Source organism: Diuraphis noxia, unplaced genomic scaffold, assembly GCF_037042655.1.
Source record: "Diuraphis noxia isolate RWA-SAM2 unplaced genomic scaffold, SU_Dnox_SAM2 contig0002, whole genome shotgun sequence".
NCBI lineage: Eukaryota > Metazoa > Arthropoda > Insecta > Hemiptera > Aphididae > Diuraphis > Diuraphis noxia.
This window is the reverse complement of record NW_028301712.1, coordinates 20,732,424-20,760,241: the sequence shown is the minus strand read 5'-3', so window position 1 is coordinate 20,760,241 and position 27,818 is coordinate 20,732,424. Positions and strand designations below refer to the sequence as shown.

General features: G+C 25.2%; 1 protein-coding gene across 3 annotated transcripts; it reads right to left on the bottom strand.

The window, feature by feature from the left end:
* Nucleotides 1-1,621: 1,621 nt before the first annotated feature.
* LOC107162293 (very long chain fatty acid elongase 4-like) lies at nucleotides 1,622-27,793 on the bottom strand. Of its 3 annotated transcripts, XM_089219645.1 has the most exons (9): nucleotides 27,510-27,793; nucleotides 25,540-25,745; nucleotides 9,938-10,052; nucleotides 9,511-9,701; nucleotides 8,998-9,087; nucleotides 8,835-8,891; nucleotides 4,961-5,066; nucleotides 3,217-3,353; nucleotides 1,622-3,129 (listed from the first exon to the last, which is right to left on the bottom strand). In XM_089219645.1, the coding sequence occupies exons 3-9, from the start codon at nucleotides 10,026-10,028 to the stop codon at nucleotides 2,953-2,955; spliced, it is 849 nt and encodes a 282-aa protein (XP_089075771.1). In that variant the 5' UTR covers nucleotides 10,029-10,052; nucleotides 25,540-25,745; nucleotides 27,510-27,793; the 3' UTR covers nucleotides 1,622-2,952. The 3 variants fall into 3 exon arrangements, with proteins under 3 accessions (XP_089075771.1, XP_089075770.1, XP_089075772.1); XM_089219644.1 differs by lacking the exon at nucleotides 25,540-25,745 and having other exon boundaries at nucleotides 27,510-27,792; XM_089219646.1 differs by lacking the exons at nucleotides 25,540-25,745; nucleotides 27,510-27,793 and adding an exon at nucleotides 14,005-14,024.
* Nucleotides 27,794-27,818: the final 25 nt, after the last annotated feature.

The window sequence follows — 27,818 nt, the reverse complement described above, 5'->3', positions numbered from 1 at the left end:
TAGAGTATCTGATTCTGCTTTGCACTAAGTAGTATCAGAAATTATGATTGCAATATTTTCAGTATTGAAATATTGGAGTATTGGAGTATTTTTTACCATGTGCCTAATGCTGATATATACATGGTATAAAGAATATTTCCTGAGACCTGACGAACGTAATTTGTGGCACAAGCTATACAGGCAAGGGTTACAATTCACCCAAAACTGAAATTTTCTTTTTGCATAAGCTACATAAAAATAATTATATACAATTTCTTTCATGTCTCTGTTTCATGAAGAACATTATGAGAGTAACCCACCTACCACCAACATGTAAATTTTTTGGATAGTAATACGATTTTCATTTTTTCACCCGTCATATTTTGGAATTCTCACTTTACTTATACGCCACACCATTCGAAAACAAAAGATTTACTGTCCTGTGGATTTCAGAGGTTATTTTTGAATGTTTCAACCGACATAAGAAATTAAAATTTTGGTACAGGTGTGACAAAAATAATTATTAACGCTTGGCAAGAGCCAAAGAATACCTATCCAAAATATTCCTAACTCTGTTATTATTTAGTGATAAACAACAAAGATACATTCAACAGCTTAAATATTTAATTTATGGTATTAAAAAATAAAAATATAAGCATCTTGAATCAATAAATATGCAACTCAATGTCTAAACTGTCAAACCTATGGCCACACTAGAGCACATTGCAACAATGACCTCAGACGCATGGCTGCATTGGAAAAACTATCTGCACCATAAGTTTTGACCTTCCTACAAAATATGCATGTAATGTCATAATAATAATCACCCCATCAAATTCATAGATGTAAAATTAAAAAAAAAATTTATAAACTCTCCAGTCTCCAACAACCACTTTTAAAGAAAATTAAAATTTAATATCAATAGTCTCATACTATCATTTAACAACACCTCATACTCAAATAATATAATTAATGGCCATACTCATATTTTGTAGACAACAAAATAAAACTGAACACAAACCATACTCGTGCTGAGTTGTGCATACTGCGTATTACACTGAATACCAGAACAAATGAGACAAACACATAGCACCTCAAATTACCTTCTTTTTAATCGAATTTAAAATTCTTACAAACTCGTACACTCAACTTAATAATATTACTAAAAAATTTCAACTTTTATTCAAATAAATACTCCCTTATAAATACTAATAGATTAATCCTCTCCCCCCTCGAAAAAAAAACTAAGTACAACGCCCCTAATAAATGATTAAGCAATCATATTGCAAAATACAGAATTGCATACTCTAAATATACATTTTTATAAATTCGGTTGTATAACATACCAGATATACACCATCGCAATAAATGGTTCATTTATTAAAAATAAAAAAAACACGGAACTTAAATGGAAGAAAACGCTGATGAACGGTTTTTTCATTCAAGCTTTTGAAACCATTTGAATCAGTATATTATATTATTTTTGTTACATTTACTTTATTATATTTCTTGTAAAGATCGTAAATAAAGGCGTCTATTAGAAAAAATTCTAACTTGTTGAAAATCAACTATAAGTACATACCTAATACTTCAGGAAACTGTATAATATTAACACATTTGTATCTAAATGAATTTAAACAAATAAATAAATAATACTGGATTAATATATTAATTATAAATAACAATGATATAATATTCCAATTTTACAAAAATTGATTATTAATATTATATATATAAATAGTCTCACAACAATACAATATTCTAAAACTAATACTCGTGATTGAATAAAGAATGTATGCTATCTACTAACTATTAATGAAGCCATTAATACTGATTCATCAACTATTTAATTATATTTTTAACTATACATATTAACCATAAATATGAAGTGATATTTTATGAAGATATTTATAACGCTTATGATATAAAATAATATTTAAGCTGGACTTACAAAGATATGCACTTACTCAAGTAATTTAAAAGTTTATAAATCAATAATTTATAACTGAATTAATCATTTTTGAAGAAACCAATTTAATAGATTTTGAAGATAAATAGTTATCTTTTTGTAAATTAACTCAGATAAATGTTAGAAAAATATATCAGTAATCAATGCAATGCCAAAAGTATAAAACAATAGTCTAATATTTTATAATTATGTATAATAATTATTATGACTAACAAAATTTTTCATAGTGTTTGAATTTTTAAATGATAAGTATTATGGACACTTTATTAGATTAAATCTAGAAAATATTTAGTGCATCACGGAATACACTCTATGTGGCTATTCCATATAATGTATGACATTTTCACATAGAATAAGTATTTAATATTTATATAATTTTAATTATTATCATAATTCTATTTCATATAGGTACTTCACTAATGATTATTTTATAGTAAGTCTAATAAATAATAATGATATCATATAAATAATGAATCACATAAGTATATCAACTTTTTTGGATCATTAAATTAACATATGAAAATTTTAAATAATTATTAAATATAGTAGAATAGTAGATATATAAAATACTACGTTTATAATATATACATTTTTTCAAATATAAAATATTTTATAACATTTGAAATATTGTAATACATAAATGATAAAAAGATTAAAAAAATATATAAATACATGGTATTCAGACAATTTCTGTCTTCAGCTAGTTAGAATATTAGGAGTCAATATTGTACAGGTGTTTAAAGCACATTAAGTCCTTAAAATACAAATGGTATACAATGTATATGAGTAGTTGTTCAACAAATATGTTATTAATATAACAACTACTTACGTTACTCACTGCTATTAAATATTTTGACTCTAAGTGAATTTTATAATACATATAATGTAAAGCAACCTTATTAATTATACTTATTCTAGGAAAAAACAAAATCTGACAACATAAAAAAATATATAAAATCACATTTTCGCGAACAATGATAAAGTAGGCATTTTATCTTGTTCGTTCAATTTATGTGTACTTTCGGTTTAAGCTTTTGTTCGTACGTTCTTTTATAGAACATTAAAAATAAGTACAAAAATAATGTAACATCGGCAATCACGTACAGCATAAATAACCTCGGAAAATTGCAGTTAAATGTGTAAAGGCCAGCATTATACGCCATGATCGATAGGAATTGAATCTAAAATAATGTCATAATCATCGATTAAAATAATTTTATTTTCAAGTGCCCAAGAATATTTTAAAATCAAATAATAATTGTACTTACGATTTGCATACGAGTCAAATATTTTTTCCACCACAAGTATTTTTGCATATGCGGGCCCAAAGCTGACAAAAAGTAGTAGCTGTACATTACTGTATGAATGAATGAGTTAATGATTCCACCAAATATCAATTGTTCTCCTAAAAATATGGTTTAATTATTTGTTTTTTGATTATTCATTATCCGATCTGTGTAATGTGTATTGACTTAATTACTAAACGATTTGTTCATACTGCCTAATATAAGCTTCATTATGATTTAATAAAGAATGTAGGTAGGTACATTTAAAAATGTATTTATGTTCCACATTGTTTTGAAGATGAAATAACTTTTTTATAAAGAGTGGTTGTTTTAATTTTTAAAATTCACTATACAAGTTTTTTTAGATATTTTTTATCACATGCCTAATTGAAATCATTAAATATCAACATTAACTTGTGCAAAAAACAATATTTTTCATCGTTTCTTATGTTTTCACTTATCTATTTCTCAAAATGTAACATAAATTCTAATATCTTTAAACAAAACATTTTTTAAAGTATTTCAATAGGTAAAAATATAATTTTGAACGAATAGATATTTAATAACTATATGCATTTAGTTAAATGCCACTGCTGGGTAACTACCCCTTAAAACATCAATGCCAATGTATTTTTTTGCTCATATGCTATTGTAATTACTAATTATGTTTACAAACAGTATACCTTCTAATAAATGTTTAAAAAAAATAAGTATTTAAAAGTTAGAGGTTAGGCGAACGTAGTCGATTGGCAAAGGAGTAACCAGGAAAATGTTAGTTCACTTCTGAACTTATCTAAACTTAAAATAATTATAACAAATGATTACAAATTATCTACTTGTTCAGTTTAATTTTGATTAACAAAAGTGATATGAAAAATATTTTAATTTGGAATATTACGAAATTAGAAGTGTATTTCGTTATTAAATAGGCAGAAATGTAAACAAATTATGAAGACAAAAAATAATAATAAATAAAATATCATTTTTTTTAAATGTGTAAAATAAATTATTTTCTATAACTTCTATATTTTTTGGGATATTGAGTGTTAAATGAAACATACAGAATATTCTCAGTGTTCCGTCCCCTTTTATAATATAAAAAACAATTAATTATAAATATGAATTGGAATTTTTGATCTTGTAATGTAAAGTTTCAATAAAGTCATAATTTACTTTTCTTTTTTTTCGTTTAAACCGACAGCAGAGGAGGATCTGTGTGAACACTACTATTCCTCTGCTGCCACTAGTCATAATTTACTTAAAAATAATAATATCAATAAAAACCTAAGTATGGTCCTAAATAATAATCTTGCCTTTGAATTTTATAATAGGCCAATTCTCTCTAAATCAAAACTTTCATTACCTACACTATTGCAACTGTGAACGGTGAACGAAAATTTGGTATGTTGTACGTGTGTAAAACTGAGACGACACATGCAATTATGTATACAAATGTGACATAAGATTTTACGATTATTAGTTCTGCTCTATAGTAAAACTATAGAAATTCTATGTATTTATCGTTAATCTCTCAGCGTATCATAGAATTATACGCATAAAATATCATTATAATTTTTGGTGTTAATTTTTAAACTTAATAATCAGTTTCTTCGATTGTTGGTAGGTAATACAACTGACTGATTAAATTCTGATTTCAAGTTATTTATTATGAGTATACTATTCTACTTCAGTAGGTAAGATAAAACAAATAAAAATACATTTTTACCTTTTATGAAGCGTAGGTAAGCCCAGCAAGTGATTACCATATTTACATGATGGTAAACATGTAAGAAAGATACTTGGGATTGTTTTTTCCTTAAGACAAAAAAAACCTGTAACATGATAATTATGTAAATAAATTATTCTGTAATAGTAATAATAATTTTCTAGTAAAATATATAAAGCCTTGTAACAAAAATTATAATGGTTTAATAATTGTATTGTTCCTATACTTTTATGAGGCAAGGTATTTATAATTTATACCTAATTTAAATTATTGAATATTTAACATTATAATAATATGCTAAGTAATATGTTTATACATACAAAATATTTTTGCTATAAAACATAAATTCTATAGCATACAGGGTGATTGATTTATCATAAAACACTCATTATTTCAAAAAGTATTGACTTTTTTCAAAAATATTTTTTTACATGGTTTTTTATGTTTTTAATTTTTTGAATGACAACATAGAGTTTTAATTTCATATTCCAAAGCAGAATATTTTTCTAAGAATTTTGATACATAGAAATCGAATTTGGGGCTTGTAGTTTATGAGTTATATGTATTTAAAATTTATACAAGCGGAGTAGTGGACAAATTTTTTGCGGGGTAACCCCATACCACTCCACTCTGCCAATCTAACTTTAAATCCTATAACTCAGTGTTTCCCAAACATTTTATCTTTACCGCCCACTTCCAAAAAAAAAAATCCGACAGACGCCCCCCTTAAAAAAAATATTGTTAAAAAAGTATGCAATGAAAAATTAAATTTATTGTTTATAAATATATATATAATGTATAGGTACAAATCAAAAAAAATATCTTAATGAGATGGATGTGGTTGGTGTTTTGCTAGAAGTTCGTTGATATTAGGTTCGATTTTCGTAAGCAGCATTCTTAAGTCCCCACGATTAGTTATTTGTAACCGTTGTCTTTTTTTAGTGAGTAGATTGGTTACTGCACTAAATCCACGTTCAACCAAGTAAGATGATGGAAATGCGATCAGAAATTTTTGTACAACAGCCCACAATCCAGGATAAAGTATAGGTATCTGCTTTTGTAGCCAGAATACTTGGTAACCTTCCTTGAACTTTAATTTTAATTCCTCATTTGTAGTTACTTCTATCAATTCTTCTTCTAATTTTGCAGAATCTATGGTTTCTGTATTTGAAAATGGATCTAAAACCCATTTGGGTATGTTCATTTTAAGAATATCCTCAAATCGTTTGTTGAAATCGGAATGTAGTGCTTCCAGGTGTTGACAATATGTCATTAAATCTTCATCATTTTTTTGTGCCATTGATAGATTTGGAAACTGTATAAATTCTTTTCGTCCTAAATTTCTTTTGTACATAAGAAGTTTTATTAAAAATGCAGAAATAATATTTTTTGTTTTGATTAAATTCAAATCATCACCTTGCAACTGCAAATTTGTTTCATTAAATTTTTTAAACAGGTCAGTCAAATAAGCAATGTCACTTTTATAATTAATTAAGTTGCCTCGTAAAATATCATCTTTAGTTTTTAAAAATTCAAGTACCGAGTCAAACAACTTATAGAATCTGTCTAAACAGGCACCTTTCGACAACCAACGAACTTCTGTGTGAAATAATAATTGATTGAATTCTTCATCATTTTCAGTACAAAGTTGTCCAAACAATCTATCATTCAATGAATTATTTTTGATTTTATTGATAGCTGAAATTACATAATGTAATGACTTATGTAAGCGTTCATTCAAATTTTTGGCAACTAAATGTTGTCGATGAATGACACAATGTACAGCGAGTACATTTGGTACAGTTTTTTTCAAATATGCAATAAAACCTCGATGGCACCCTACCATGGCTGGAGCACCATCGGTCGCAACTGATAAGATATTACACATAGGAATTTCTTTTTCTTTAAAAAACTCTTCCAATGTGTAATATATTGATTCTCCTTTTGTGTCAGTCATCAAGTTTTTAGCAAATAATAATTCTTGGCAAATCTTTTCTTCTTTTACGAATCGTACGTAAGCTAATAATAAGGCTTCGTTACCTGGTAAAGTTGATTCATCAAGCTGTATAGAAAATTTGGTGGCTTTTAAAAACTCGCATAATAATTCTTCGACAGATTGTGCCATTTCATCAATTCTCCTTTGCACTGTATTATTGCTCAGAGGAATTTTTTTAATAATGTCAAAAGCTGGTTTATGCAGCATTGTGTTTATTACCTCGCTTATAGCTGGTAAAATAAGTTCTTCGCCAATAGTATGTGGTTTACCAGACTTGGCTATCAGTAGAGAAATGTTGTACGAAGCTCGCAATCCGTCATCATCTTGTTTCGACGTTGTTGAAAACATATTGACCAATGTCGGCTTTTTCAAAAATTTCTTTTCAAGTGTTTGAAAATAAAATAAATCCATATTTTTTTTATTAGCATGAACTTTTATTAAATGTTCTTGCAGTCTCGATGGTTTCATAGCTTCATTTGAAAATACTTTTCGGCAAATGAGACACATTGGTAATGTTATATTTGTAGGCGATTGAATAAAACCATACTTCAAATATTCAATATTATACTGCCTACATTTTTTCTTCGATTCAGATGCCATGATGTGAAAAACGTTTAGAATTTAAATAAAATAATACACAAATTAACAAAAATTATTATAAAAACGACAACGAATAAGGTCGGCATTCGCGAGTGTACTAAATACAAAAATAATTCAGATAATTTAGATCACGTACGGTGTTTCTGTTATTACGATAACGACAGATGAAACTATCACCGCCCCCTTTTTGTAATGAAATGCCCCCCAATTAAGCTTGTAACTTCCATTGCCCCCCTGGATAGGTCTAGCGCCCCCAAGGGGGCGATATCGCCCACTTTGGGAAACACTGCTATAACTCATAAACTACTAGCCCCAAATTCGATTTTTATATATCAAAATACTTAGAAAAATATTCTGCTTTGGAATATGAAATTAAAACTCTATGTTGTCATTCAAAAGAGTAAAAAACAAAAAAAATATAATTTTTTAATAAAAACGTTGGTTTTTTAACATCTTGAAACCATGTAAAAAAATATTTTGAAAAAAGTCAATACTTTTTGAAATAATGAGTGTTTTATGATAAATCAATCACCCTGTATATTATAATTGTTTTAATGATTAGTCATTGTACGATATGCTACAAAAATATAAATAAGTGTGAAGTTAATGTAATACTTTAATTATTTACAGAAATATGCACTTAGAAATACTGCATATTTTAGATGGACTTCCGAATGATTATTGTGATCTTTTATCAAAAAAATAATACACAATATCAATAATCATCACAGACGTTAATAGTTTGATATTAATATTAATTATTAAATAAGTGTGATATTATAAAATTGAGACGACAGTATTCTTTGTTGAGATGAGATTATATGTTGGATATTGAATGCCGAAGATTGTTGATCGATTTAAAAAGAGACAATGGGTAGCTAGTAGGTATGTTTTAGTGATAATTTGAAATAGTTTTAAATAATATTATAAGAGATGTCACAAATCTTAGGGTTTTTGTTGAGTGTGCAGAGTGGGAAGTAATTTAATGAAAGTTTAAAAGAATGAGAAATGGTTATACAGTTGGGTGGCTTAATGGCTAGTTTCTGTAACTAAGGGATTAAAATATATCAATTTTTATGTATAAATGTGATCGGATATCTCACAATACAAATGAAGTTGGGTTGAAGTATTAATAATTTTGTATTGAATCGTTCAATATTACCAAAAGTATTGTATTGAATAACATAAATAAATTACTAATTAAAAATAATTAAAAAGAGTATTCAATTTGTTATTCATTAATCTTTATTTTTAAGGAAATAACAAGCATATACTTACTGTGTCTAATAAATCTATTACTTTGGATAGAAAAAAAAACCATGATCCTTTGTTTAACTGAAACGAATTCAAAATAATATATTTAAGTATTGTAAATATAAGTATATAAAATTCAGTAATAAAGAAAGATAACAATTTAAATTTATCAGTTTATTTTATTTACCTCATGTATAAGAAATTGATTGAGATTTCGAGGAAGTGGATGACATAAATGATTGAAATGGTATTCCACTGCTCCAGGCGTGATAAAGAACTAAAATGTAAAAAAAGTAATAAAAGAATATCTATTTGCTGTGTGTAAAACAATATATAATATAAAATAATAACTTATAATTTTAAAGCAGTACCTACTAACTTCATAAGGCAACTCCTCACATTAAAAGAGTTGTTGATTTTTTAATAAATAAATACACTTATGTATATAAAATATAAATATACATATACAATATTTTAGTTTTTGTAAAAAAAGAAACATTTCTCGACGTTTTTCACGTCATATGAGTATTATACATAAAATATTTATCTATGTGAACTAACTTCCAACGGATACTTTTAAAGTATATTTTTTCATCATAATATTTTATTATGTGTGTGATAATCTCAATTTTTATACATTAATAGTGTGGTATACAAAATTATATAATATAGTAAATTGATAAAAATGTAATTAACTCACCCAGGATACAAGCCAGCCATTATAAAGCGTTTGTATAGCGTTATACAAAAGCATCACATATTTAATGTTAAACGGTTTCCGATTTTCCATCATATTTGGGCCGAGTTTTAATACAAATAATAAGTACATAGATAATATTGAGAGTACTGGCCATGGTGAACTCATAAGCGGCCAAGAGTCGACCACTTCATCTATAATAATATTATATCAATATTAAACATTACAGTCAAGTAGTACTTAGGTATGTAGTTACATATATTTATTAATGATTATTCTAGTCATAACCGAATACCTGAATACATAATTACCAACCTATGTAACATAATTCGAGGGTAGAATGAAATATATCAATCGATGATTGGTAATAATACTTATAGTTTAGATGTTTACAAACGAGAAAACAATTTATTAATATTTGAATACTTGCCAAAAACTAGTTCTTTTTCAAATAGTTTTAATAATTGATCTTGTGTTTCAGACATGAAAATATGAAATTTTGCTTGCGTTAAATTCGCCATGATTTTTTCTTTTGATGCGTTCTTCTAAGAATACAGAAAAAAAAATCAATATTAATAGTTGAAATAATAATAATTTCATTTTAATATAACATGAGAATATTCATAAGATATATGAACTTTTAATGTTAAGTCTCCGTCTAAAATCCTTTAAAATGTTGCATAATTTGAGATATTTTTATTTTTTTTAAACATATTTATTTTAATTTGTACAATCTGTAACAGAAATGTACAATAAGCACAATAGAGAGTTGTATAGAAGGTCGTGCTTGGGATGGTTGAAGAAGCTATTCAGTAATAGCACTTCATGCCGAGATAGTTGTGATTAGTGGGCTATTTAACTAGTCCATTAATAGATCACGATACCACCTACGTTTTAAACGCCGGCCAGGGTCGCCCGGAATTATTCGTGAAGAGAGGTTTTGGATGAGGGGGTTTCGGTGATTTGCAAGTTTGAGGTGGAAGCGTTTGTATTGAGTTTTGGTGACGTTTTTGACTGTCGGAATGAGGAGGTCCCTGTGTAGGGTGTCATTCGACACACAAAAAAGGGCTTTAGTTATCTGTCGGAGGCATTTAGATTGAAAGGTTTGGATTCGGCTTATGTTAGAGTTTTTGGCTGATCCTCAGAGTTGAATTCCGTAGGACCAGATAGGTTTGAAGAGTACCTTATACATAAGGATTTTAATTTAAAATATAAACGATAAAATACATACATATCCTTTATTTTTAAGTGTTTCTTTATTTTTCCCTTATATATTCATTACTACATTACTTCTTATTAAAATGTATATCAATAGATTCCTTGAGACTCGAAGAACGTTTGAAGTTCATTTTTTATGTCCCGACACATGATATACTCAATTTTAGTGTGATTATAAATTATAAATAGTATTAAGGTATTTAATGTAATTGTGGAATGCGATGCCAAAGCGTATCAAAAATTGTGCCCTGCGTAAAAAAATAAATGGAGACCCCTGATCAATACCATGAGCTATTAGCCACGATATTGAAAATTTGATTCCGGTGAGGAGAACTAGTTTATTTTTTCTGAAAGAATTTTTACTTTATCTGCAATATGAGTGCTCAAAACATGTCCTTTTTTTTAACCCTATAAGTAACAAGTAACAACCTATATATTGGATCATACACGAATTTAGTTTTGGCTCACAAAAATGAAAAAGTTATTGTTCATTTAAATGTTTGTCTTTAGTATATAATATAATATTACTATTATAATTAGTATATTTAATATGGCATATTATACAATTTTTACAATTATTTTTAAAAAATAAGATAATAAATCTTAAAATGTATTATTTATTATTTATGAAAACAATCACAATGACTTTTTGAATTCAAGAAATATTTTTCATACCGATATTGGATTTACGTCAAATATTAAGCATTCGAAGAATATGTCTACAATTTTTTTGTTTCAATATGAAAAATATGTTCAAATAAAAATATATCATTGATATTGTGATTGTACTTTTTACCTGAAATAAGACGGGAACCTATATAAAGCTAGGTAATATAGTTATAATAGTACCTACTAACTATAGATTCTAATACACTCTATACTTCTATAGTCTATATAGTACTCTTGTATTTATCTTATACTGTCAATAAAAGTATAATGGAACACTTATATAGTTTAGATCTCAGTATCAACTTTCATTGACCAAAAATGCTTTATATTTTTAAGTTTAAGCAAAAATATGATACCAATTGTAAATTTATGGATAGTTAACTATAAATAAGCTCATGTTTTTCATTGAAATTTTTCAATTTTCCTAATTATTGAGTATAAGAAAATAATGGTATTTTAATTTTTTTGTATTTGTGTCTTTTAATATTGGTTTAAGTGTTATTTAATTTTATTGAAACATTGTCAGGACAGGTAGCGTGTTTGATGTTTCGTATTTAAAAAAAACTTACATAATCTTATATGAAAAAATATATATATAGAATATAGATATGAAATGCATTCATTTACATTAATTACTATCCATGTGTTAAAATTGAAGATAGTAATAAATCATTGCTTACAAAAAACGATTCTGAGCCGATTCTTCTCATAGACACTTTAAAGTATATACCTAAATATACCAATTTAATTATTTATTTTATTATGTGTAGGAAACATAATATTATTCTTAATGGAAAAAATTTCAATTCCGTACGATTTTTTTTTAAATACAGCAAAATAATTTATAAAAATCGATATTTTTAATTTAATAATCAGATTTGTAAAAATGTAAATTAAAACATTTTAATGCTTATAAGAAATTAGAACTATATAATTTTGATATTTTTAATTTAATAACATTATGATACAACCTATGAGGAACCTTGTGTTGAATTTTGAAGCTTTTTACAAAGAAAAATATTTTTAATCGACAATTTATTGAAAAAAAACTTGAGAAATTTGAAATTTGAAAATATTGTTGATAATATCAGTATAAATCAGTCCGAACATTAAAAAAAAAAATATATATATATATTACTATAAATATAAAATGGTAATTTAAGTAATTATCGATTGTTTTATGTGTACGGTTAATATTTTGTGATTTAGAACAAAATAAAATAACAAAAAGCGTTTGTGGGGAAATGGCTATTTTATATTTTAAATTTAAGCAATCACAAAAATATTGCTGTACCTATACTAAACTTTAATTTTTGATTCAAGCAGTGAAAAATTAAATAGGAAGTCTTAATTAATTTAAGTTATTAAATAGGTTTGGTTTAATTAAAAAATAATTTAAGAATTTCGTGATTTTGACGAATATCTTTAACATTTCAACTTAAAATGCTTACAATAAAAATTATGATAATGGCCATTTATAATTTATTAACTATTAGTAAAACTTACTATTTAATTTGAATATATTTAAACAAAAAATAAGAATATAGTTCTTAAAAAAATCAGGTAAAACGCTTTATTAATGTAACATCTGTTATGACTAAATCGATGTTATTATTTTGTTGTACATAATTCTTATTTTAATTATTTATGTACTTATATCATATTCACCAGTGCTTAAATTATTATTTACTATATTAAATACATTTTTAAGAGTATAGTTTAGTTGAAATATTAAAATATCTTAGAAAATAAAATATGAGTATTGGTAATCTATAATCACTTTCAATTTTTAAATACATTAATAAACCGTGCCCCAACAAGAAACATTTTATTGATTTCATTAAACAGTCGTCAGTTATTACTTTAAAAATAATATTTAAAATAATAACATACAACATTTTTTACTAAAGTTTATATTCAAATATTATAAAATTAAGACTAGAAAATATGTGGAATGAAGTTTAAATACACTCGTTTTTTAATTTTACTTCCTAATTAGGGAGTTTTTAATTTATTAATTAATCGCATTCGTTGTCAATTTATTAATGAATAGTTATAACATGTAAATATGTGATTATTAATAATTATTAATGAATATAATTACAGACAATACAGCCAATACAGATATACAAGGTATATTATACAGTGTTAATAACTTTAATAATTACGTTTATGGTAACGCGTATAGAAATATAGAATAGTGATCGAATTACTTATTTAAAATAGTAGATATTTTAAAAACTATAAGTTTTAATACCTCGTTCAATTTTAAAACTATGTCACATGGCTTTATTATTATGCTGAATTGCTATACCTACCTACCAGAGACCAGACCATATGATTTGTAACAATTACATAATACATGACTCAACGACCAGATAAAAGCAACAGCATCGCTGATGGTTATGATTCACACTCGTAAAATAATGCAACATAAACAAATCAGGTTCAGTGCACGTTGTTGTAATTTCTCATAGTTGAAAATCGTACATTATTGTATTATCGCGGATACATTTTTTTTTTGTCATCGACCAGTATTAAATTTTAAAATTCATGTCAAGGCGAATACGTACATAATATTTATCATATAGTTATCAAAAATATTCTTACTAAACAATTTCCGTCTGTCCTCGGTGATATCTTCAGCCACTTTCGTTCTGAATTACGACGGTTTACAGAATACTATCGTACGAGTATCGCGAGCGGACGCGAAGAAAACATGAACCGAGTGTGCTGCACTCGTAACAAAACAACGATCGTATTATGGAATTCTCCAGTCGACAACCGATCAGTTTATAACTATTAAAGACGTTGTCTACAGTAATTATTGGTTGACGGACAGTGTTTACGAAACGTACCGGTAATTATGCTAATTGCAATGCAATAATATGATGTTTGACCGATAAACAGATAACGAATTTTGTGTGATTTCCGATCGTGAAAGTTGTACATCAGCCGGTGGGTGGTGGGTATAAATATAATAATGGTACCTCTGTTGATGACCTCTCAAATAGGTGACGATGTCGCAGTGCCATACCAATGTTTTTCCTCGACAAAAGCAAAAATTACTATGACTCAGAGTGTCAAAATGATAAATAATAATGGGTATTTCTGCCTAGTTTGAAAAAAATCAATCATATAAAATATCGTAACGTAACCTAACCCAATTCTATATATGCACCAGTTGTTGCATACACTTAATGATCAAACACATCATACCTCAAGTCTCTTAAATTTGAATCGTAGAGATAAGAAGCTAGAATATTATCCAACTCAACATTCTGTCAGAAGCCCTTCACCCCCGGGTAACTTAAAATTCACAACAATGTTTATTATTAAGTCTAATTTAGTTAATCGGTTGCAATTTATATATGTACTCAATGTAATTTAAGGTTAAATGTATTTTTACTTAATAAATATTTAAAAAAAAAATTAAAATGTTATTATTTATTCTGTATAATGTTGGAAAAAGATACATTCCAAGAATGTCATTACCAGTTACCTAATAAATATTTATTAGGCCTCTGAATATCATAATATATAAACGTATTCTATAATTATATAACATGATAAATAATTGTTTGTAGATATCTGCAAACATATATTATAATTACATAAGAACGCATAGGTTTCAGGTAAGTACCCTTTAATAGTGGTTATGATCTATAGACACTTTTATAAATTATGTAATGGTAATTGTGTGATAATATGTCTCAGAAAAATATTTACCTCAAGTTTTAATAATTAATTTTTCAAAGTCTAGAACTTTATATTAAACTGTTGACTAATAAGGAAATTGCGTGTTTTAGTAAACAACGTTCTTATCATAAATTATTATATTATTTAAGAACATTCAAAGGTTGTTAACAACATCGTGACGTTTTTAAGGGTGTGCATTTTTATGATTTTGGTAGAGCATCATTATTGTTGAATTCATTATATTGTGATTACAATAGCAAATTTATAATTTAATTACATACTTGTATATTCCTATTTGCATAAAAAATTTGTTATATAATTTTTAAATTTAAATTTTAAAAATATCTACTTCCGCTAATGATTAAGACAGTTAAATCAACTTTATAATTGTAACTGTAATGTATAATTTCAATGATTTTAATTAATGCTTTTATGATATTAAAACCTGTTAAAATAATTTTTTTTTAAACATGGAAATTCATTTGTATTGTAATATTATAGTAAAATATTGATAAGGTACCAATCATTTTCTTGCAATTTGAATTAGTACACAAATTAAAGAAAAAAAATTAACAGAAATTGAATTATAAAATAGTTTTTCCTTCTCTTGTTTCTTGTATTTTGTATATTATTACTGTTATACTCAAAACACAATGAATACCTACTTTATAAAATTTATTATTTATCTTCACAATACGATTTTTAAAATAATAAGCATGGGAGACTCGATTTTCTCATAAAACTTCATCCCTCTAATTTCCCATAATTTGTTTTTAAATACTAAAATAATTATAGTTAGTAATCAAAATTGCAAAAAAATAGTTTGTTTGTTAGGTATCTAATGTTAGTTTTTTTTTTTTTTACTCGTATAACATATTATATAAAATAGTTAAATGTTTACCCGTATTAGTTATTATGCATTATTAAAAGTAGGTTTCTGTATGTTTTTTTCTTATATTACATTTAAAATTAGACACAAATACACAATGAGCGGCAATAACTTTCTACCAGTATGGGTGATATTTCCAAAATTCACAACGATCAAGCCTTAGGACTATCTCAATCGTGTAAAACGAGTTTGTGGACATTTCCGAAGGTCATGTTGTAATAAAATCTATCTCATTTACACATGTGTTTTTACACCTCACTTTTCCCAATAGTTATAGTATTCAATTTTCACATTAAAATGCAATCATAATAAACTTAGTTTTTGACGATAAGCAAACTAATGTACAAACATATTTTAAGAAACAGAAAGATGAGTTATGATTTTTAACATTAAGTTACCATAACCTCGGGCGATGCTTCAAAACCTATTATTTATTTTAACATAAAAAACACGTATAGCGCATAGGTAATTTTTTTAAATAACTCCAATAATATTGTTTACTCAGCTAACTTCAGTTTATAATATTATTAAAATTCACTGGCATTAAAAATCAATTTTTCTACAAATATTCTATTGGGTAGAATCAACGATCGATGGTTATATTATACGTAAAACTTTAAAATAATAAGATCAACTTTTTATTATATTAATTTACTAATTTTTCTATATTTAAGTTTAAAAACAGTTTAATAAGAAATAATAATTTTTTCAATACTTGACTATCAACTATAAGTTATTTGTAAATTTCATTTAAATTTTTGTCATGCATAGTGAGTATCATATATATACACATAGATCATATTTATCTAGCGTTTCATTTATTTTCTTAATAAACATAGACTTGTTGCATAATAATTATGCTTAATAGTTAATACAATATGTTTATTAGGTATACAGTCTATATATTGTGTATATAGTGGTTTCTATTCATTTTATATATTTAAGTAATTTATAACTTTGACGTTTAAAAAATGTTTGGAGTTTCATCCAGGGTATTTTAATTTTTAATTTACTAGGATCTTAAATTATATTTATATAACTAACTTTTGTGAAAAATATACATATTAATGTAATTAATGTCTAATAACATATCGTCTGTGGGAGAATTAGGTAGTTTTCACTTTATGTAGTTGCCACTAATATACACTATTAGATATTAGACATAGGTATAAGTAGTTAATAAATGAAAACATTGATTAAAATATTTTATAGGATGCTTTCTAATATGACATCAATATTAAAAATTAAAAATTATTTTGCTGTAGGTACATAGCATGGTAAAAATGATTAGGTATCTGGTATATTTAATACCTAGCCATTTATAGGCAACTACGTATATAGTTTTGTATTTAATCATACAATAAAACAATAATAGGGAACTATAATTTTTAATTTTTAATTTTAATTATTGTAAATACTATACAATATGTATTTATCTAATGAAAATATGAAATATCAAGAAATTAAAATTTTTAAAGATTTTTTTTACAAAGAAGTTAAAATTTAAATAATATCGTATGTTATTGTTTACTGTTTATATAAATATTAAGTGAACTATAATATTACAAAACACATTCACTTAATAAAATCGTACTTATGTAGAAATAATAAATTGTATTTATATTTTTTAAAGCGAAAAGATTAACATGTCATGCCTGAGTCAAGGCTCTCTAGGTTATGCTAGGTTAGGTTATTTTTCAAAATATAGTCGGTTCGATATGAGCTTAAATAGATTTAATAAATTACACAATTTATGTTATAATATCTAATAATTTCTAATAAAAAATTATGAAAATATATAATGGTCTATAGTTAACACTGTTTTTAATTACGACCTCGATGGTTATTTTTTTAGATAAAAACAAAATATTCATATTTAAACACATATTTTAAACGTCGTATTTAACTTTTTTTATATATGATGAATCAAAATTATTATTATGTTTCATACATAACCTGCAATTAATACATAATACTTAAAACCAGTGAAGCTATTCATTTATGTAGCTGATATTATTATTAGTTAAATAATTATATGTAGAATATATCTAACTAGTTTTAGAAATAGGTATTATACCTATTTATGCCTGTTGTATAAATTAATTGTCTTTATAATACATCACTTTTTCTTTAAGAAAAAAATGTTTTCATAAATTTTGTAAATGGTTTTATAAGCACAAAGAGTATTTGAAAGTAATAGTACCAATAAGTAATAAGTAATTACCATTTAAGATGTTAGTATTTGTGGTATATTAGATCTTCAACTTGGTTAGCTATGGTTTAAAGCAACTATATATTTAAATCATCTATCCACCCACCGATTTTTTACATTTGATAAAATATTTTTGACAAATCTATCAACATAACATTTATTTTAATAATTTTAAATTTCCAGTTGGTTTTTATATGCTGTTTATACATATATATATATTTGGTATATTGGTGGTTGTATAGAACTCCCGTGATAGGATGGGGTGGAATAAATTAACTTTTTTCTGATAATTAAAATTGTTCTCAACACTAGCTTTTATTCTTTTTTTTTATTAAAAACAGATCAAATTGTCAATAATAGGTAAATATTTGAAAAGTATATTCCAAATTCATAAAATATGAAAATAGCTTACTCATTTCATGTTTTAGTGAGAAAGAATGTTAATAAATCGGGTAATCACTAAAATCCACAGAAATTATTATTATTATACACAAAAGCTTCTATATGACAACAGTTATTTACACCCACCCCGGCATCCGTTCTTGAAAGAAAACGCAGTTGTATTACTTGCAACTTATCTGCACAACATTGTATTTATTATCCCCACACACTACTACACCATGTTAACCTAATTAGATAGTAAAATCTCAGCTGTTGTATAATGCTTGGATTTGTTATTGCTTATTTATGACCTAGAAAATTTTTATTAATGAATACAATTTCATTAAAATTCATCGAAAACATCAAAAGAAGAAAATATCAACATTTAAAATAAGATAATGTAACTACCTATTGACTAGGTACTGCAGGTTTTGTATTGATATTAGTTTTTAAACTATTTGGTAACAAACAAAATAATTTAGAAAAACCCAAAACATTATTTTGTTTTCGTCGATAAAGAGAGTTGTATAATTGTGTTGAATATTTTTAATGAGTACTGATATGCCCTCATCAATAACATATTATCAGGAAATTCATTTCAATTTCATTATAAATACATCTGCATGATTTATAATTTATAACATAATATATTTCCAGGAATGTATATCAAGGAAATTTAGGTAATCTATTAGATGATATATAATATAATATTATTATAATTATAAACATATTTTATGTATCTTTAAAAATTTTTAAAATTAGTTGGTCATACGTTACGATCGTATTATCAATTATTTTGACACTAATTAATTTATAAATTTTGATTTTTTATAGTATTATTAATATCTTCAAAACATCATATTAAATATATTAAACTTTAAAATTAAAGAAAGAATTTGTACCTATTAAAATGTAGTTGTTGTAACCTAAAATTTAAGCATTTAGTAGAAATCATTATATTATAATAATATCTAATATCAACAACGTGTAGCAGAATTATAATTTTATAAATTTTCTCACTCCACAGCTAAAATATTAAAATAATAATAATTGTATATTATGCACCTTATTAGGTGATTAAATTAATATAGAATCAAGAACTTCAAAATATTATGTTGGTTTAAAAAAAATTATTTATGAATTTTCCAACAATGTAGTATTCATGGAATTTATTATAATATTAAGTTGTACGATTTATTTCATGTTTTTCTAATACATAAACATAATACAGTTGACCAACCTGAATCTAGGTAATTCAAAATTTAAGATACCTCGAAAAAAATTAATGAGCATAACACGTCTTATGTTACTTGAGAAATTGTTTTATAATATAGTAAATTGTTTGACAGCTCACGATTGTATTATAGAAGTTTTACTGTACTAATAAAAACTATTAATTCACATAATTCATTATTATTAATGGCATGTGTTAATAACTAATTTGGCTTATAATGTGGTCACTGTAAATTGATTAGATGACGACTTATGATAGATAAAAAATTACAAAAAAACATATTATGTCTTATGAATACCAATAATAATCATAATTATACGCATGAAACATTACTTAATAACATACTAATTACCTAAAACTGTCCGAAGGATTAGCATCTTCTTTTTTATGCGTGACTTATCATACACAATGTGCTTGTATAGATTGTATAATGTATTTCAAAATAAATATTTTGAAATGAAAACTTTGCTCATGTTACTATGTAATATAAACATGTTTTTAGCTTGTTGAGTTATATGAGATTCACCAATAAATTGTTTATGTCTAAAATTTCTTAGTTATTATGAAAATAATTGTTCTTGTGGTGTTCATTTTATATTATAGAATATAGGTATATTAATTTTCAAAGTAGATTTATCAAAATACAATATTATTAGCTTCTAATAAATTATAGTCAATTATTAACTATAAATAAACAACTAATAGAAGAGTATGGAATATAAACACATTTTTCTAAAATTGGAACGTACTGTGTAACAATATGGTGTATCCTAATATAAAAATAAAATTATCCCATTAACTTTTTTAAATAATGAAATTATAAAGTCGAAAGACGCAATTGTTCCTCTTATACCGGTCTTCTTTCAAGGTGAACAACATTGTTTGCTATAAAACTCGTTATTAATAAATTATTGCAGAAAATATTTAATAATTGAATTTAGTAGGTAGATTATTGATGGATATTCATTGAACAAAACTATAATCACTCGACCTATTCATTCAGACATATTATAGTAGATGATTTTTGAAGTCTTAAAGTCTTGAAAATAATGAAGCTTAGAGTAAATTTAAAACATCAAATAAAACTAGAGTGTAAATTTTGAAAAATAATGAAATTAACACATCCCGTGGATGAAAGTTAAATAATTTTTCGATAAATTAAATAATTGTGGAACAATATTGTAGGTATTTATTGATTTTTAAATCCAATATAATTTTTTAAACAAATTAACAGTTGCGTTTAGAGGTAAAGGTAATTATTATTGTAGTACACGTGCTACTATTGTTATATAATAAATAGTATTTTCACGTTTATTGAACTGTATTGTACTCATAGGTTAAGGGGTTCGCTTATATTACACGGTCATTACTATATTATACATTCGTTGAGAAAGACTCCAAGAAACAATTCGATGTAGTCAATGATATTGGTTGTGATTTTGTTTTAAACGTTAAGTAGTAATTTTATATCGACTAGAACGATGAATATGTATAAGTTATTATTTGATGAACTCTGTTACGCAGAAAAATAAGCATATGCAATTCAAAATGTATAAATATGATTGAGTACAATCGTTCGACCACAGATTATATTAAACTATAATCTGTGGTTTGACTATCAAATATATATGGTTAATTTGTTTGGAAGTTTAAAAGGAATGAATGATAATGAGATTGCAGTTGTTAAATAAAAAAATATTGATGCATTATAAATTATATCTATGTTTATGAAAATAATAGTAGCACTTAAATAAATTATTATTAATTTCGTTCACTTTCAATGTGTTTTTTTATTTATACGGTCGTTTATTAAGCTTGATATTTCCGTATTTAATTTAAAAATTTTTAGGTTCAGGTAATTACTTATCATGGTCAATATCTCAATATCTTTAATATACTATTAAAAAAATGAATAAATATTTAGGTTTACAAATTGATTTATCCGTATATTTTAGAGTTTAAATATTCGAATATCTTTGTTTGTTCGTATGATCTATGAAATCTCAAGTACCTACTTACCCATAAAATGATTTAATTTCGATGGTAATAGAGCTTCACAGTCCATACTTATTAAGTATTACTTAAACACACCACTATTATTATTATTTTTTTTTTATAGGATATACGCCAATATAAAACTGTAATTTTGGTTTTAGCGCCACGTCGGGTTTACTGATCAAATAATGTGACATTGTAACTTTTGAATTGCAGTGCTTATGGTTTTCGAGCCCTACATAGGTTACATATATTATTCGTTTTTGTAATCACGTAAGATCTCTAAAACCATAGTGTTACGATATCTTATGGATAGGGTTGCCAGATTTTAAAAACACCAAACCAGGACATCATATTGAATAACCATTTTTTTTCGTATATTTGTTTATGTTCAATTGTAATATTGTTGAGCTATCATAGTTTAATACTAGAAGCTAATACAAATAAAAAATATTAATAACCTTTTTTTGTATAATTATACGAGAATTAATAATATCCCATATTTTAATTGAAAAATGTTTCAACCAATACAATTTTTTACATAAACTAAATTTACTGAATTTACATTTATTAATTGTTAGTAATAACCCAATGTTCATACTTTTCGGTTGAATGAATTGTTTTTAATACATCTGTATTACTTTTAATTTTTAAATAAAATTCATTACAAATTAAACCCAAATTCTATGTATAATGTTATTCTATGTTTTATTATTAAACAAAATAATATTAAAGTTATTTTCTCCTGTCTTCCATAAACTGGGACAAAATTAATGACCAGCTGGGACACCTAGACATGCTGTAAAAACCCAGACTGTCCCGGTCAAACTGGGACGAATGGCAAGCCTACTTATGGAACTAAACAGAGTATCGGTTGACCATGATAACTTTTATGTGAACCAACTGAATCTGAAAAGAATTATTTCGACAAGTAGTAGGTATGTAGGGTCAATGTTCCTATACATAATATGTAAATGACCTACGCGTTTAACCTGTTATTGTTATTACACACTTAATGTGGACTTTAAACTGCGTATGATGCAAAAACAAGTTTCATTAATGTTTATATATTTTTTTTATAAACGTATTTTCATGCAAAATGTTTGTATGGATTTTACACTCGTGTTTTACTTCATAAATTACAGAAATGTACACATCATACTGAAACATGTCTGCATCAATTGATTGAAACGTTCGGCATTAGTTACGATAAAAATACTTTAAATGGACCTAATTCGTGTCATCATCAGAAATATTGTCAGTTATGACGATGATTGCTTACATTACAATGTAATACTTTCAAATTATAGTGAGATACACGTGATCGTATTAATTGGCATGACATCCTAATGTAATAATTTTACCCACACTTCATACACATGGATAGGTAATTTAAATAATTTTTACTCAGAATGTTCTCATAGGATTATACAATTTATGACCATACTACAGTATTTCGTTATAGCTATAAAACATTATTCACACTTCAAATCTCAATAATATGTGCTAACGAAATTATGCAAGTTTATATAAAAATATAATATATTGAGCGATTTTATAACAGTAAACTTTAGTATCTCGAAAAACATTAACGTTTTTGTAAATATTTTTTCGTAATTTAAATCAATTAAGTATCAAAACAACATGTTGGAAAAAAAACTACATTTCTTATCAATATACTTTTTTTAGAATTTGCATGTATATACATATCATTTTAAACATTTAAAGTTATAAAATGAATAAACTATTTGACATTTGATATTAAAGTCTCTATACAAATTCTCAGAAAGAATATTACCTATACTTTGGAATATGAATTTAAAAAGGTATAACTATAAAAATAATAAAATTTTTACCTTAAATGTTGAATGAAACAAAGAATATATTGATTATAAAATCATTATAAAATGATGTGCGCTTTTTTAAAAATATATCTTCTTGGCAGTAGACACTTTTTCTAGTAAAAAATATACTACGATCATAAATTTTGAAGGATGTTTCTGGTAATGAATTTAATTTAATGAATGCTTTTTAAAGGTAAAATTTAAAGGTTCTTACTAGTTAATAAAATAATCTGCAATTTTAAAAATAAAATACAAACATTAGTTAAAATTTTAATATTAATGTTAAAATGAATTTTGTATAGTTATACCAAAATTAAGACTGTCTTTATTCAAAATTGTCTTTTATTATTATTAATAATTTTTTAATGAATTAAAATTTAAAAAAAAAAATAAAACAAATACTTGTAATAGGACGTAATGTGCTGAAACATATTAATTCACAATAAATGAAAAAAAAAGATTAAAACATATATTATTAGTCAATGACGATGCACCTACACTTCAAATATTCTGTACACCTGATACCAGAACGATTACCTACTTTTTCATTAAATATGTTGGTAATGAATTTAAGCAATGTAAAATAAATATTTTCAAAAATGTCGACATTCTTAGAGATGATGAGTGTTTATGTAAAAAGTATCACTCTGTAATATTTACTAAAATATCTAATGCATATTTACTACTATAACTATTAATAAACTTATACATATATAATAGTATAATTAAGTGCCTATACCTATGTTTTGATTTGTGTGGTCAAATATTTTAATTGTTATAAGTATTTGAGTTATTATTTTTATTAGAGTACCTATAATAAAAAATGTTATAGTCATTATTTTATTTCAGTTGGATCAGTATTCATATAATATGTGTGCCTAAAAAAATGATTATAAGGATAGCATTTCATGTCTAACGTAAATATACTATACCTTCCCCTCATATGTATGCTTTCATGTTTGTAATAATGTATTAAGTTCATTAGTTTACGTATATCATGTTCTCTCACTGATGTTTTCAGAAAAATATTATTTTTGATAGTTTAAAACTAAAACCATAACCATATATTTCCATTTGAAAATTGAAATTTGATACTATTTTTAACATTTAAAATTGTGTGATACAAATATTATTTGTTAGTAAAAAAATCCAGAAAGTATATCATAACATATAAATTGAGTGTAGCGGTGTAGTCGTGTAGGTCACGTTTCGGTAAGTTCAGCGCTGGATGATGACATATATGTATAGCAGTAGGTATACAATTTATAAGGAATGATAAATCATTTAATGAAGTTAAAAAATAGATTCTGAGCCTGACTTAATGAAAACATATAGATTCGAATGTTTGAAATTTCATTAAAATTGCAAATTCTTGTATTTATTTATTTAAAGAAAATTCTACGTTGTTCCGTATTTTTTTCTTACATTTAGTTAAACTGCATTAAATTATTATCCAAAAACTGCGCACTTCAAAGGACTATCAGAAATCAATTTCTGATTTTTAACAGGAGCATATGAAACTTTTTGAGCTTTTTCACTCGTAAATGTATTCACGGTAAACCATATATTAAGCTTTGAATTCTGCGATGTAATTGTTTCATAGTATTAAGATGATGTTTTCTTTTAAAAAACTATCGAGTGTTCTTTTAGCTGTACTCAAAAGAAGTAATTTTGAAATAGTTTCTTTGAGCGTAAAAAAGAAATAATCATCAACGATCTATACATTTAAAAAAAAAATATAAGAAATTGAGGTTGATAATTATGTTCCACTAAGAGTGTATAATTAGTAAATACTTTTAATGTAATATCATAGGTCATTATATAATATGTCACTATTGTATGAATATTTTGTCATCAATTTATAAGAGTTAAGTGTTTAATATTAAATTACCTGTCCTTTCTTACTAATATATTCTGAGTAGAACGATCATTTTAAATCGTGTATGCGTGTGTGTGGTGCTTGTTATTTTTTTTCTATCTAAAATCACTTTGTGTAGCAGAACAAATGCTTCAATCTTCAATGTTGGTGATAGTTTTGGATAACAAATAGAATCTAGTTTTTACTTTCAGAACTTTCTTAGTACTTTTCAAAATAAGCTAGAAAACCAAAAATATGTTACGGAAAAAACTGAAATACTTATGCAACACCAGTTTTTGTTTTTGAATGTAATCAATATATCAACACCTGCAAAGACTTTAAATGTTTTCTAAATATTATTATATTAACATTTATTTTTCTCCTTTAAAAAAAAATTTTATTTGTGTTGATTATTTTTTTAAATTTAGTCAGAATCTACAGAATATGAAATCTGGTTTCAATAAATATTGTTCAATGAAATGTAAAAATGTAGTCAACAAAATTGAAAAAGCGTTTGAATTTTAAATTTTGACGATTCTTAAAACTCAAAAATAGGTAGTTGATAATTATTTTATACACCGAAATTATTACAATTTTAATTTAAATAACTTTGATTGAAAATTGAATACAAGATCCTTCATAAGTTTTTCTTACTGGAATAAAAAAAATAGTCTCCATAACGCTACGTTTATTTTTTATGTGACGTTGTGGTTAATATTTTGATGAAATTTGATATTTAAACGTACATACCCGATGTCTTAAGATTATATTTGTAATATTTTTGCGATTCATAAAATTATAATATAAGAAATTTGAAATAGTTAGTATAGCAGGGGTGGACAAAATGAATACGTCCACAAGCCACATGGATAAATACAATAATATCAAGAGCCAAAATGTTCATAAATACATTTTATAATTTTTGTAATTTTATCGTATTTTATCGTTTATAAGTAAATATTGATTATTTTTTTAATAAGACGCGAGTTGAAAATTGGTTAGGTGAGGCTATATAATATATCACCCTTGATCTATAAAGTATCATTTGCTATACACAATACTACTATATGGTCCAACCCATTCTAAGGTACGAAGATTATTAAAATTCTTGGTATTCTCTTGAAAGTCAATAACAATGGTTTATGAATAATAAATAATAATATAACAATATGTATATTCGATGTCACTAATAGAAAAATAAATAACTTACAAAAATACTTTTTGTTTTTTATTTGGATTAGTTAATATTTAATAATCTCACAAGTTTTGTATTATAAGCTCAAGTAAGGTTATAATTAAGATTACATTTTGCAGGGAAAAGCCGTCCACTGACAAAACTCTTGGGGTGTGATTACTGATTTTAATATAAATAAATTATAAAATAAAATAACATAAGAAATATTTAATATTTGTGGACTAATTTTCTTTGCTCAAAATTTATTTTTCGTATTGGTATGCAATTACTATCGTTGGATTCGAATTTAACACATCAATTATATCAGTGACTAACTCAATAATGTTACCTACGGTAAATACAGCCAGAGCAATTAATCTGGGTTTTTACATTACATATTAATATTTAACATTATAGCTATATAACGCAGTTACTTTTATCAATTATTATAGTTTATCCCATACAAGCCTACTGGCATTTTTTATTGAATTCCTTAATAAAAAAAAATATTAATTTATTCTATTTTAAGACAGTCATATCAAATAATAGATTATATAAATTATAAACATATATACAATTTAATTTTTTTTCCTAATTATTAAATTTAGTTTAGTAAAATACATTTTTTGTTGACTTTATATTTCAATTAAATTTTATTCAAATTTTAAAACATTGAAAACCACTAAAAGTGTTTTAAATGTTATTATTACGTTCGAATAAAAATTCTATTTGTTTCGAAAAAAAAAAATGTTTACATAATTATTCATTTTCATGTATTTTATATTACCTATTCATAGCGTTATCGTTAATACTGATATTTTACACTTACCTCGGGCTGTTTAAAGATGGAACTTTTTTAACTACACAGGTGCAAATAATTATTGACAGTTATTTTTATAAGTTCTGACAATTTTTCATATTTTTCACGCAACAAAATATCACATCATCTAAAACGTATATAATTTGATCAACCACTATAACAAGCAAATTAAATTATTTTTTTTTTTTAAATTCTAAGTATTAATGGAACAATCAATATAACACAAGTTTATATCATTTTGAAATAATGATTTTGCGAACTGTACGCCACCCGATAACACGCATTAGTGATAGTTGTGTTTGAGTGAATAACGTTCCT